The sequence below is a fragment of the Prinia subflava genome, chromosome 17, assembly GCF_021018805.1.
Source record: "Prinia subflava isolate CZ2003 ecotype Zambia chromosome 17, Cam_Psub_1.2, whole genome shotgun sequence".
In the NCBI taxonomy this organism is placed as follows: domain Eukaryota; kingdom Metazoa; phylum Chordata; class Aves; order Passeriformes; family Cisticolidae; genus Prinia; species Prinia subflava.
The window spans coordinates 2039093-2053492 of record NC_086263.1 but is presented as its reverse complement, the minus strand read 5'-3'; the positions used below and the strand labels follow the sequence as shown (position 1 = coordinate 2053492).

Sequence of the window (14400 nt, the reverse complement as noted above, 5' to 3'; positions counted from 1 at the left end):
ACAAGGCAAATGACAGCAAGTCTCTCCCTGTTCCTGCCCTTGGGCAGCTTTAGCTACTGTGGGGAGAAATGTGGACTTTATTCCTCACACTGCAGCCCTCAGTCTCTCACTGTCCTGGTCAATGTGCAAGTTTTCCGTGGCTGAATTGGAAAACAAAACCTTTTTGGGGCACTTTTTCTGGTCCCACTTGTCTCCTATGGGCACAAAGAGACACTTTTCAGGGCTTACCTTTAAGGTATGATTGGGTTTCCAGGTTCTTTTGTTGTATCTGTTTGCTATAAGAATTTAGGGAGACCTTAAGTTACTTTTTTTGGATTATGCAAAAAGACCAAGTGTGTGTAAATGTTAACCTTGATGACAAATGATATTTTAATATTAATGTGCAGAGCCCAGAGTCCATTTTCAGCCCCAGAAGGGGGCTCTGAGCCATCAATTTCTTATTTACTGGCCACTTCACTGTTATCTGTGTATCTTTTATTATTTATCACATTCTAGTTCTGTCCCAAGGTGTAATAGTTATAACTAGAATAATAATAGTGGCTTCTCCAGACAAAAGCTCCTGTTCTTAGCACATCAAGAAGTCTTTTGGCTTATTCAACTGGGATGACATCTATTCCTATATCCAGTGGTTCTGCTGTGTTTCCTCTCATTTTTATCAGTTTTTTGGGGGTAGTTTAGCATGGTTTTATTTCTGTCCTCCTCCAAACAGCTGCTAGAAGTGAGGCAGATTTCAACATCCCTGCCTGGTTTTGGTTTCTCATTGTCAGAACAAAGCACTCTGCTCCTGTACTCCCTGTGTGCTGAGACAGGCTGCAGTCCCAGGCGTGTCTGATGGGAATTAGATTTGTGCAGCCTCTGCTCTTACAAATCTCCCAGGCATTCCCAGTTATCCCACTGGCCCTGTGTGGAGCTCTGGGGCTCCTCTCTGTGCACCCCCATCACTTCATCCTCTGGTGGCTCAGAGGAGCTCCCAGTCTCTGTCCTTTAATTTGAGGCTTTCCTCCTTGAGCTTCACTTTTTTAGGTGCAATAATCACAGAATGATGGAATATCCTGAGTGGGGATGGACCCACAGGGATCATCCAGCCCAGCCCCTGTCCCTGCACAGACCCCCCAACAATCCCACCCTGGGCATCCCTGGCAGCGCTGTCCAAGCACTCCTGGAGCTCTGGCAGCCTCGGGGCTGTGCCCATTCCCTGGGGAGCCTGGGCAGTGCCAGCACCCTCTGGGAGAAGAACCTTTCCCTGATATCAAACCTAACCCTCCCCTGGCACAGCTCCAGCCATTCCCTGTCCCACAGATCAGAGCTGCAGCCCCGCTGAGCTCTGCCCTCAGTCTCTTCTCCAGCTGAACAATCCAAGCGCCCTCAGCTGCTCCTCAGACCCTTCCCCATGCCCGTGTCCCTCCTTTGGACACTCCCAACAGCTTCAGATCCCTCTGATATCGTGGCACCCACAACTGTCCCAGAGCCGAGGTGAGGCCGCTCCAGGGCAGAGCAGGACCTTCACCTCCCTCCAGTAACTGGTGGAGAGATGTTCTGCACAATTGTTGAGTCTGTTAATTTTTAATTAGGTCTCCTTGAGGTCACTGGTTTTGTTCTCTGAAAGTCCTGCTAATTAAGAATCAGCCTAAAGAACAATGAGGCTTAGAGGGAGGTTAAATGATGGAAAACTGTAGTTTAGCAGTGCAGTATTCAATATTAATGTATCAGTATTAATACTAGCCTCAATCTTTAAAAAATCACGGAATGGTTTGGGTTGGAAGGGACCTTAAAGGTCATTTAATTTCAACCCTCTGCCATGGGCAGGGACAGCTTCCACTAGACCAGACTGCTCAGTGCTCTCTGTACCCTGGCATTGAAGACTTCCAGGGATGGGGCCCTAACAACTATTTTCATTTATATCCCTAAGAAACCCTTTGGAAGTTGATGTTTCATTGTATTGGGTTTGGTTTATGGGTTTTTCTTCCCCTCTGAGTGTGGTGGGATCTGCTTTGGAGCAGGGTTTGTGAGCTGATGGATGGGATGAAGGGTGTGGGGTTTGGGAGGTGCAGGGTGTCACACCAGGGGTTGGTTTGGAGAATCTAGGGACAGCTGTGTGGAGCTGGAGTCTGGGATGGCCTGGACAGAGGAGGAGCTGCTGCAGGTGCAAGGTACAGAGGTTCTGAAACCATTACCAAAGCTTCTTAACCACTGGCTCTTTGCAGACTGCAGAACATCTTCAGGGGACATTCGGGTTTTACCAGAGGATTTCTGCATTCCTGACCTCTACATGGTTTCCAGATGTTATTTGGTGGAGAGATGAACTGGCCAGTCACTTCCAAAACCAGCTGTGCCCACTTCTTCCTGGAATTCCCTCTGTCCTGCTCAGTGACATCACTGCTGTCAATCCTGACCCTCAGGTACTGTATGTACAGGAGTGCTTGGACTTCTGGAAATTTTTTCATCAGATCCAGTAAAAGTTGTTTTTCCAGTGTTAACAGATATTCTCATTTGCTCTAGCAAAGGATTTAAACAGAGTTTGAAAAAAATGCTTCTAATATTAGAATATTCTGTGATTGAGTTCTGTGGTTTTAATATCTGTGGATTTCCAGGGAAGTGTGTGAGCTACAAGGACACAGCACCTCTCCAAATAAAGTGCTTCCAATCTCTTGCCTGCCTGGAAACGTCTCCAGGAGCACTCAGTGTTGTCTATCAGCAGAACAATAATTAACCTTTCACTTCTGTCAGATTAGCAAGTGCTCCATAACAAATATTCCACTGAATGAAATGTTACAAGAATTCCTTATACTAATGTGGGTAAATCATTCCTTGAGGGCATCCAGTGCTGCTTTTAGGCCTTTACCAGCCTTTCCTGCCTTGGTGTAAATATTTCGAGTGGGTTTTCAAAGCAGCACTTAGTATGACCTGATTTCTATACCTTTTGAGGGAATGTTTTGTTTATTTCTTTCCCACAACAGCACCAGCCTTTGGACAATTGTGGTCTTTTCCCAGTATTTTTAGATGAACAAAACCCTTGATACACAATTCCAGGGAATGGCAAAGCCTGCAATTCTTGTTCACAATGAAGTTTTAATTTTGAAAATGATGTAGCATGAGAACTTTTCTGCCATTTCAACCAGATTTGGGGATTACCATGACTCTGTGAGAATCAATGCCATGAAAGCTTAGGGGTTTAGCAGTGCACTTAGCAATTTGCCTAAAGGTTTATCCCACTTGTGTGCAGGAAAAGGAGGCTTAGTGTTGTTGATTTGCAGTCACTGTGGCTTTCAAGCAGAAGCAAGAGCCATAAAGAGTCTGACGTACTCGTAAAAGATAAATCTGCTGTATGCTTTTAAGGCATAAAAAAAGGCATCATTTAAAACAGCCAGGGCTTTTATGCAAATCCCTTATTAGGGGAATTATAAATCATTAGGAATTGAACAGCAAGATAGCAGGCACTTTCTGGGGGTGGATCTTTGCCTTGATGCCATGGAAAACATGATGTCAATTTAAAAACCACCTTCTCTTCCCAAGTTCAAGTGCTCTGTGCCCCCAGGCCTGAGTGAGGCTGAGACCACTGGGTGTTTTGGCTTTTTCAGAGTTATGGAATCACAGCATGGTTTGGGTTGGGAGGGACCTGAAAGCCCTTCCTGTTCCACCCCCTGCCATGGGCAGGGACACCTTCCACCATCCCAGGCTGCTCCAAGCCCTGTCCAGCCTGGCCTTGGGCACTGCCAGGGTGGGACAGCCACATTTTCACAGCTGCTTAGGCAGCAAGGCTGATTTCCAAAGCAGGGCTCAACAGCCACGCTCTCAGCAGGCAGCAGCTCACCCTGATGTCTGCCCTGGAGCTTTGCAAGTGCTACCAACTGAGAATGTTTCCAAGTGTCATTAAAATACAACCAAAAAGGGCTGCATAGAAAACTCAGTATCATGTTCTTTTAACTTCTTTGGTCTGAAGGTTTGGTACAAGGCCAGTGATCCATGCTTTGCTTTTTGTATGTTTGTATTTGTTTTGAGGCAGTGAGTACAAAACTAAGCAGCCCAAAGAACTTGCACCCACGTGTTGGAGGAGCATGCAGTGAATCCCTGCTTTTGCTCCAGGTAGATCAGAATCTGAGAGAGAAATCCTGGCAGGATGGTGGAAAAATGAGTTGAAATGGAGGGAGAGGGAAGCTGCTGTGTACTGAGCAGCTCTGTGTGTGATCTGGGGAGCAATTGCCAGCAGTAATTGTAATAACCTTTATGCTTTTTGTTTGTTAGTGCATGAGCCAATGTCTTGTTTGCAGACAATTTGTCTGCTGGGTTTTCTGCCTGTTCCAGATCCCAAACAGATTGCTTTGCCTGTGCAGGTTTTTGGAGGCATTTTTATGAGTGCTGTGCAAGGAGCCTATTAACCTGCAGCAATTCACTCCTGATAGGAGCAGCAGCTCACAATGCAGTCATTAAAGCCCAGCTTGGCTTGGGAGTGACAACATCCCTGTGGAAGCTGTTAACTGCAAGGTCCCCTGTCAGCAGAAAGAGGATTTCTTCATTTTAGCATAAAATAAAAGTACTTTCTGCTGCTAAGCCTCAGGATGCAAACATTCACCTTAGGGATACAGAGGACACACACAGAGCCAGGGTTGATGCTGCTTTTCCTCGGCCTGTTTGGTCCATGCTGGAATTCTTTTCCTCTCCCTCAGTTCTTCTGGACATTGGGACATTTGCCCAAAAGATGCAGCCCCTGATGTTCAGCTTCCAGAGCATGTCCTTGAGCTCCTGACCTGTGCAGGTGCCCGCCAGGACACACAAGTCAGGGCATAGCAGCATTTTCAGGGAAGTTTTAAGGAGGAAGGGGAACCTCCAACCCTCCTCCTCTGCCCACAGACATCCCAAAGTCAAGGTGAAGGAGATTTTTTACTTTAAGTTCCAGAAAATTGATTTTGTTGCTCCTCCTGATGATTAGTTCCCCTCGTGCTGCTCCTTTAGCAGCTTCCCTGCTCTGACACAAAGTTTGTGTGGGTTTTTTAAATAGCAGTGATTAAGGGCAGGTCTACACAAAGTTTCCTCCTTACTTTTTGCTTAAGCAAAGCTCCAGGGTGGGGTTTTTTGTGGGGTTTTTTTGGTTGGGGTTTGTTGTTGTTGTTGTTTCTGTGGTTTGTTTTGGTTTATTTTTGGGTTTTTTTCTGGTTAATCATAGATAAGGATCCCAGAACTGGGTCCAGGGAGCTGAATTTGTCCCAATATTGTAACCCAGGCCTGCTGAAAATGCCCAGCAGCACAGATTGACCTAGCAGCAAGGTTGATGTGTGGCTGGGGGCTGGCAGAAAGTAGAGCAGTTCTTTCATGTGGAATTTCAGCTTTTTGGGCTTTCCCTGCTGGAGCTGATGTTAACTGTGTTGCCATAGAAGCTCTCACACACACAAGCTTTGAAAGTTGCAAACCTTATTTCAAATTCTGAAATAACCATGTTGGATACGTGAGGAGCTGGACATTGCTGCTGAAATTTGAAATCCCTGTGAAAAGCAGCCCCAAATACAGCACTTGTTGCTCTGTGCCCTTGAGGCACAGATCTAGAGCTGAGATTCCCAGGCTCTGTGTGCAGCCTCTGAAGAGGGAGTGGGAGGCACTTCCAGAGGATCTTTCAGGTCTGTGAGTCTGAGTTTCAGCATGAGCTCAGTGAGAACGCTCTGAGCTCTCTGAGCTGAAACTCTGAGTGCTGTGACATTATTTCATTGACAAGCACCGTGGCCTTGGCCCTGCTGAGTTGCCTTCAGCAACTTCCACTGTCCTTTGCTGTAACTTCTTTTCATTTCAGTGCTGAGGGAGATGTGCTCAGGGAGCTGCTACTCATTACCACACCAGCCTCCCACCCCACTCCCCAGGCCCGTGGCTGTGTGAGCAGTGCCTCTCACACATCCCAAACTGCAGGAGCTGGGCTCTGCTGGCCTTCAGTGGCCGTGCTGCTGGCAGTTGTGGTTTGGTTTGGGGTTAGTGCCCCATGTGTTCTTTCTCATTTCATTCTCTGTGAGCTGGGCCATGTTTTGGGAGGGAGGTGCTGCCAGAGCTCCCTGGAGAGCAGCACAATTTGCTCAGCTCCCAGACCTGACCCCCACATTGTTGTGAGCTCCCAGATTTAGTTCACAGCCCAGGGCTGTGCTTTCCTCCTCCAAAGCTTGAAGGATTTGATTATTGTGCAGCTGAACTGGGCATTAGGAAGGGATAAAACACCCAGGAGAGCTCCTCCACATGGGCTCACCCAAAGCAGACCTGGCAGGAGGAGTCCTGCAGCTTTGGCAGTGCCAGCCATGGAGTCCAGCATCAGCTCTGGGACATCCAGGCTGAAGCTGTAAAACAGGAGGTTCAGAAGGACAGGTTCATTCTGCCCTTTGCTTTCAAATCTTGCCTGTGGCTTGTCTTTATCTGAGGTGGTGGAAAGGCTCAGGTCTTGCCTGGCTGGCACTCTCAGTTTGCTGTGCAGCCTTCTCAAGTTGTACCAACAGCTTGGGTGAGAGCACATCTGATGATTCCACATGGATAAAGCTTGTCGGACAAATATTTGTCCTGGGACTTCATCTATTTACATTTATAGACAGTAATCCATAGCTGCAGCCCAGAATGGCTGCATGGCTGTATCTTCAGGAGGCAGAAGGTGACATCCTGGCCCTGGCTGAGTCCTGCTGGAGTCTGGCATTTATTTTCATGGAGCCAGGAGTTCAGGCAGCTACTGGCATTTGTAAATAAAAACCCCCTAACCTTTAGAAGGAAGAAGGACTACATTGATGTCTACTAGAGCTGGCACAAAGTTGAAGGCACAGCTTGGAGAGGAATAAAACATCACAGGTTTTCTTTCTTCCTAAAATTTGACAGCTCACATTTAGATTATGTCCATCACTCCTTATTCCTGAAAAGAGCAGCTTTAAAGAACTCTGGAGCTACTGTGCTTTGTCATTAGTGCTGATGGGCACAAAGGCTGGGAGCTACTATCTCATTCTGTCTTCTGTGGTTTAAGATATCCCTTTCCCAATCCAGAAGGGGAACAAGAGGGAGTGAGATCCATTTCAAACTGCCTGAAATACAGTCAACAGAATTGCATGTCTTCTTTGATGAGCCCTCCCTATTCCCGACCTTTTGCTGCCTGGGCTCTTCCTGTGGTGCCTCCACTTTCCTGTATTAAATTCTGTAGCCATCTGAGGAGAACATGCACAGTGGGGAGGGAAGATGTGCAGGGAACACACTCAACATTGTGTTAATCTGGATTCTAGCAGGAAAGCTGTGCTCCTGCACACAGCAGCAGGGAGAGGAGTTTGAGAGTGATGCTGCCTCATTCAGGGGCAGGATTTGGTGAATCACACCAGACATGAGCCTTGCTGAGTGAGAGAGAGAGAGAAGTGCTGCCCCTGGTGTGCTCAGCAGGGCTGGCAAGGAGAGGTTACCTCAGCACAGAGCTCCCACCTGGCTCTGCAGGTACTGGAAGCGCAGAATCCTTCTCTGAGGCCTTTGGTGTTGTCTCACAGAGATAATGGCTGAGCAGATCTTTGCCTTGTGTGTGAGAAGATGAGATTGTGGAGTACGTGGGGATGCTTCCTGCAGTTTCTGTTTTCCTGCTGGGGCTGGGAACAGCCTGGAAGACTCCTTGCAACTTAAAAGACTCTCTGAGATCAGCTGACAGCAGAAGATCTTCCTTTGTTGTCAGGGATGGGAACAGAAAACACTGTAAGCGTGAAGAGGGGATCATGGGCTTGGTCATATTTCTGTGTGACAGTTAAATATTCATGGCTTTGCTGCAGCTCCAGTCTCCTCTGAAATGTGCTTATGCTTCTTTCTGCTGAGGATTTTACAGCACGTTTTTCTTCTCCTGTGAGTTTCCTTCCTGGAACTGTCTGCCTTCATCTGGGTAATATTATCTGAAACAAAGCAGGAGCTTGGGATTTCTTTTAAATGCTTTTGGAAAAACTGGTGTGGGTTCAGTCCTAGCTGTAGCACAAAGTGGTCTTTTCCAGTGTCTTAAGGTGGTAGAGGCTGGAATCTGTCACCCAAACCAAATAAGGATAAATTGGCAAAAAGGAATAACTCAAACTAGGCATTTCTGGATGTGCCCTCCCTCCCTGCTCATGCTGATCATGGCAGTGTGATGGAGAGGATGTCAGTGCTGAGAGAAGCCCTGCAGACACACATGGGGATGGTTATGGTTCCATGAGTCTGGGGTTTGAAACCTGTCACAGCAGAAGTCAGAGCATCCCTGGGGCTGTGCAGCTGCTCTTGGCTGGGTGCAGGGAACCTTCCACCCTGGGAGAAGGCTTTTCCCAGGGGATGGGAGGCTGGTACAGGGCTCAGAGCCTCACTGGAGAGGTGTTTTCAGGTGAGGATCAAAGGCTGGGCTGCCTCTTCACCCTTCTGCAGCGTTTGGGGAGTCTCCTCTCCTCCCACCAGGGTACAGGTCAGCACTCAGAGCTGATGCTTCCACAGGCTTGGGAAAGGATTTACAGCTGCTGTGATGTTGGAGGAGTGAGAGAAACCAGCCCTGAGATGAAACCAATACAATTCTCACACCTACCCTCTAGGAGAACATTAAAAATAACACTAAAGTATCATAAACAGAAATAGTGTCTGAGTTATTTCAGTAGGAGAAGGCTCCTGCAGCTGCCTGCAGAGGGTCCCTTTCACTTTTTGTGTCCAAAAGGGCTCAACTCAGTATCAGAACAACTGGCTCCATGCAATTCTCTCCTACATCACAGGGAAAGTGACTTTCTCTCTGTTTTTTCCTGTTAATGGCATAGGAAGGCTGTGTCAGGAGCTCTCCTGGGATGTTTTAGCCAGACTGGACAAAGCAGGGTGCTCATCCTGCAGCCATCTGCCTCTTTTCTAATTCACGAGGAGAAGGATTTTCTGGGAGAAATAAGACATTTCAAGCTCCGTTTTCTGTTGTTTGTGAACTCCCATTCAGGTTGGTTGTTGGAAAATAGATGTGACAGATGACAGGAGCAATTCCCACAGGCCTTGCTTCCCTGCTGTGGCCTTGGGGCAGCGTCCTGGGTTCACCATGGATCCACAGCTTACCCCACGGTGCTCCCCTGGGATTTTCCACCCTGTGTCCTGGAGCTGGATGATTATCCTGAAGGTTTCTATGGAAATAGAGGCTGGTGTTGGTTTGACCACATTTGTCCCTTCTTCTCCTTCTTGAACCTTCACAGACATGGGGTTTGTTCAAGGAACAGCTGGAAGAAACAGGAAACTGGGATTTTGCTGTATTCCCACTTTGTGGGGCTGGTCTGGGCTCATTGCACTGTGCCACTGTTGCAGATAGGAGCTGGCATCACGCACTGGAGATGAGAAAGATCCCTTTCCTTAAATCCACTTTTCCTCTGATGATATTTTCCACAGCAACCAAGTGTAATATCAGCAGTGGAGAAATGCTGGATTGCAGGACAGAATGGACAGATCCACTGGGAGATGCCAAAGCCCTTGGTTTGGTGCAGTTGATTTGACTGAAACAGGGTGAAAAGAGAAATCCCCAGTTCTGCTTTCAGGCAAATATCTCCTGAAGCACAGGAAACAGGAAGGAGACAACACAAAAGGTTACTGAAGTGGAAAGGCAGTTGTCAGAGGGGTTTTAATATTCAAATGAATTTCATTTTCTGGTTGTTACTTTGAAACATTTGTGGAATGCTCTGAAGTGCCTATCATTTGCCAGGCAGCACACCCGAAATCTCTCAGGTGATTACACAATTAAACAGCATTATATGGAGCTCATAATGCAGAGTGGATGCTTTTCCATGCAAGGTTAGCCCCTTTTCTCTCCATCATAAAACTCCTGATGAGACCATGTTGAAAATTAATTTCTTTTTCTGTTTTTGAAAAGGTCAGTCCGCATGAGCAGAGGACAAATTAACACCTGCTGTAAATTGAAGTAGGGCCTTTAAAAGTCATGAAAACTCTTTGAGCTACACCTGAGCCTGTGTTTTAAAAGTAACTATTCTTTTTTCTTCATCCCTGGAATGATTCCTACCCGCTGTGAACTCTGCCTAATTGCATCTGTATTTCTGGAATGTTCAAAGCAGAAGCTAACAAACATGACTTTCAAGAGTTGCCTTTGTCCCTGGACTGTGGCCTCGCTTACAGAGTGTGCAGTCACAGCACATTCTCCTGACTGACACATCCTTCCACTTGTACAAGTTGCTTGCTTGGCTGCCCAGAAAATGGATGAGAAACAAAATAAGGTGCTGAGCCTGGGAAATGCTGTGCTTGTGTCGAGCTGTGACCTAAATGCCATTTTTTTGCCCATCCATGAGGATGTGGCACGATGAGCCAAACAGATATGTGTCACTTGTGGTGACATGAGCACAGGAGAAATGTGCTATTTTGGCTACAGGCATGTAGAAGTTCATGCAATCCCTTCCCTAGCCTTCCATTTGATTGGGTAATTAGAGCATTGCTTTCACAAAGCCCTGTTCTGCTGAGTGCTCAGCACAGTGATGGGGAATTGAGGTCTCAGCTGATGGATGCAGCTCCTGGTGATGTCCATGAGTGCTCTGCCTCTTGGGGAGTCACCATGGGTGGGTGGGAGCCTGGGAATGCTCAGGCTCTGGGGAAGCAGTTGCAGATTCACACTCTTGGGATATCACTTAAATGAAGCTACTGGAATAATTGCAAGAAAGCTAGTTATATAAATTAATTACACTGAGTTTAATCCACCAGCTGCATCCTCCTGTGCTCGGTGGCCATAAGATCCTGGTTTTCCTGCTTTATTTCAAGGGACCAAGATAACATGGAAGTGAGAGCTGTCCTTTGTGCTTTTCAGGCAGTGCAGAAGGCGTTTGCAGTGCCAAAGGGATTTTACTGGCAGACAGTTGAGAGTGATGACAAACACTTCCCTGACAGCAGTGCCATGGAGGCTTGCAGAGACACAGACACTGAGGTAAAGAACAACAAACAACTGAGGGCTGAGGGGGACACTGAGAGACAATTAAGTGCCCTGGAATATTTCAATCTAGAGCTTTGATACAAATACTGATCTTGAAGTATTTTTCACTCAGACCTAAATATATCAGCTGAGTATTTTATGTCATCAGTATTGATGTGCTGATTGCTCTGAGCCACAGAAGATTAAACTTTGAAATGTGTGGGTTGGAGAAATTGCTACCAAGCAGGTGCAAATCTGTAAGAGTAGACAAAATTTTGAAAACCTGAAACCACTTGACTGTAAGTCAGTGAACAGCACAACTTTGATTAAACTTGGGCTCAGAAACGTTCTAAGAAATTTCTGAAGGTTCTGGTACTGCCTGACCTTGAGTAACTGTGTGTGTTGTATGAACAAGCAGGGAGTATTTGTACTGATGCTACCCCAGGAGAAGAGAATGTTAAAGAGATTTCAGTTACCTCTTGGTTAGCAGTGCAGCACAAAATGTACAGGGCCTCACCCGTGTGCAATGAGCTGTTACTGAGAGGGGCAGGGCAGGGCCAGCAGCAGTAATGGAGATCAGCCCAGGGTCACAACGCCACAGACTGGGTTGGGTGGGGAGAGACCTCAAAGCTCATCCAGTGCCACCCCTGCCATGGCAGGGACACCTTCCACTGTCCAAGGCTGCTCCAAGCCCTGTCCAGCCTGGCCTTGGACACTGTCAGGGATCCAGGGGCAGCCACAGCTGCTCTGGGCACCTGTGCCAGGGCCTGCCCACCCTCCCAGGGAACAATTCCTTCCCAATATCCCATCCATCCCTGCCCTCTGGCAGTGGGAAGCCATTCCCTGTGTCCTGTCCCTCCATGCCTTGTCCCCAGTCCCTCTCCAGCTCTCCTGGAGCCCCTTTAGGCCCTGGAAGGGGCTCTGAGCTCTCCCTGGATCCTTCTCCTCTCCAGGTGAGCATCCCCAGCTCTCCCAGCCTGGCTCCAGAGCAGAGGGCCTCCAGCCCTTGGGGCATCTCCATGGGCTCCCCTGGACAGGCCAACCTCTCTCTTGTGTTGGTGGCCCCAGAACTGGGCACAGCACTGCAGGTGGGGACCCCAGTGACAACGCAGACAGTCCAGGGTTCAGACAGTGGAAAAATTGGTGATGTCTGAGACCAGGCCAGGCACAACTCAACCAAGCTGCAATGGGGAGCAAGGCCAAGTGCCAGACTCCTGAGGAAAGGGGGACTGGCAATTCCTGAGCTTCCCTGTGCTGGATGGCTCCGTTATCACAGCTGGCCCCAAGCCCAGGCAGCCCCAGGGACTCAGAGCAACTACAGGAAAATCCTTCCTCACTGGCTGCTGTGAGTACTGGGTTAATAGCAGGAAAGCTTGAGCTAGACAAACATAAAGAAATGGAGCTTTTATTCCTAATTAGACCACTTTTATATGATTTGAGTAAATTTCTATCTTCATTTATCATGATGGTAAAGCCTCATAATGTCTTTATGGGGCAGTAGCATTTCATTTTGAGTGTCCAGTAGTGATGGATTCATTTGGCGTTTGCTGCAGCCATAAACCTTGAACTGGGGAAATCCTTGAGCTCCTCAACATCCAGGGGAACCACTCCCTAATTTGGAGCCAGAAAATCAGCTTTTCTGATCCCCAGCTAGACAATTTATTATCTACAAGACCACACAACTCCCTGTCGTAAAGCGCTTGCTTTTTAAAACAATTTGTTTCTCTAATGGGGAAAATAACAATAATTTGCTTCCCTTTGGGGTATAAACATTCAGAAAGTGTTGGTGTGAGTCTTCCTACGTGCCAGGATGGGCTGAAACAGATTAGGCTGGGAAAGAAGACTCTGAAATGTAAATTTGGGACAGTACCAGTGACGTGTTTGCCTTTTGATATTTTTTTAGTGTTGATTTTCATGCTGTTAAAGGTATAGAGACACAACCTAGTATTATTATTGGATCTATTACTATTTTCATCCAGAATCAGCCAGAAAGACAGGCAAATGGTACTGCAGAAAGTTAACAGCAGAAGGGATGCACCTTGGGCTCTACCCCAGAGGCCTTGCAGTTTTTTTGCTAGTAGGTTTATGTGATAAAAGGCACGTTTATATTGGCAGAAATTGATTAAATTGGAATTATCACTGATAGATGTGAGTTAGCCCAAAGCCAAGAGCTTTCTGTGTGAACTGCACATAAGCAGAAACCAAACCCAAGGCTCTCTGCAGTCCTGGCAGTGCAGATCCATCCTGGGAGCTGCAGCTCTGGGGTTGTGGGGGGCATTTCCCTCATTTCCCAGTTTCTCTCTGGCTGCCCAGGTTGCCATGGTGTTGCTGTTTGAGGCTCTCTTCCGAAGCCCCCTGGAGACCCATCGCACTCTGCAGCTGCTGCTGCGCTCGGGGCTGGACGTGTGCGGCCTCCGCCTGCTCTACCCCGGGCAGGACCTGCTGCTCTCCAGCTCAGGTGAGCTCTGCTTCCCCCCCACAGCTCCCACGCTGCTGGGGAAGGCACAGACCTGTACCTGCACTGAGCTGGAGAGTGATGAGAGTCACATTTGCATGAGGATTGCTTTATCAGTGCCTGTATCTTTCCCAAAAGAAATTATAGAATAGCTTTGACTGGTTTTTTCTTTCTGTTTCTAGTGTTCAGTATCCATGAACTGATTTTTTAACCCTTGATACGTTTCAGACTTTAGCTGTTGTTCCTTTGCAGTGAGCTTTCCCACATTTCAGTGCCCTGAGCCCCAGGGATAGGCTCATGTGAGTTAAATATAATCATTTCATCCCCTGCTGTTTCTCCTGAAGGTTTTAGCTGCAGAAAATCCAGCCTCCCTTTTCCATAATTCCCCCATCTCATTGCCTGTGGGATTTGAGGAGTACTGATTCAGCTGTCCTGTACTTGCATTGGCTGATAAACCACCACCAAAATGTCACATTATTTAATAGAATCCCATCTGAGGTGGGAGACCAGCAGGACAAGGTAAATAAACACAAGCTGGAGCTCTGAACTCCAATCACAAAGTCTTGAACACCAGATACCAATGTGTCAAATGCTGGCATGCACCACTCAAGTCTTTATTTTCTCCCATTTGAGAAAGAGAGATGATGAAGCCTATCTTAAAGCACTATGGGATATCATTGGTTGCTACTGCAGCACAACTCCAGAGCAAGAGGTGTTCCCTTAGCTGCAGTTCAGAGATTTCTTGTGGCTTGTGCTTCCTTTTAAGCCCAGAAGTTCTTCTGGAAGGTTCAGATGTGCCACCATCTCACCCAGACAATCCATTTGTCTTGGGAAAGGCACAGGCAGGCTGAGAGGGAGAGAAATGGGCTTTCTTATCCTCTGGCAGAAGGGGAGTGAAGACCAGCTTAATCAGAGAAAATTCTCCAGTCTCCCTGCTCCCTTTTTGCATTTGAAAGCAACAGGAGCAGACTGCCTTAGGAATGGGACTGCAGTTGCAGCTGTCTGGGTGCACAAAACATTCCTGGTGAGAGCTGGAGAAATGGAGGAGGGCTCCAGAAATGAATAAGAAAATCGTAAAACC

General features: G+C 47.4%; 1 protein-coding gene across 4 annotated transcripts in view; it reads left to right on the top strand.

Moving 5' to 3' along the window:
- DNAAF8 (dynein axonemal assembly factor 8) overlaps window positions 1-14400 on the top strand; it is a 96714-nt gene that overhangs the window by 32231 nt on the left and 50083 nt on the right. For all 4 annotated transcript variants that reach the window (XM_063414793.1, XM_063414794.1, XM_063414791.1 and 1 more), the window contains 3 exons: window positions 2205-2399; window positions 10763-10879; window positions 13178-13322. In XM_063414793.1, coding sequence (XP_063270863.1) covers window positions 2205-2399; window positions 10763-10879; window positions 13178-13322 — 457 coding nt within the window. The remainder of the gene's footprint in view (window positions 1-2204; window positions 2400-10762; window positions 10880-13177; window positions 13323-14400) is intronic.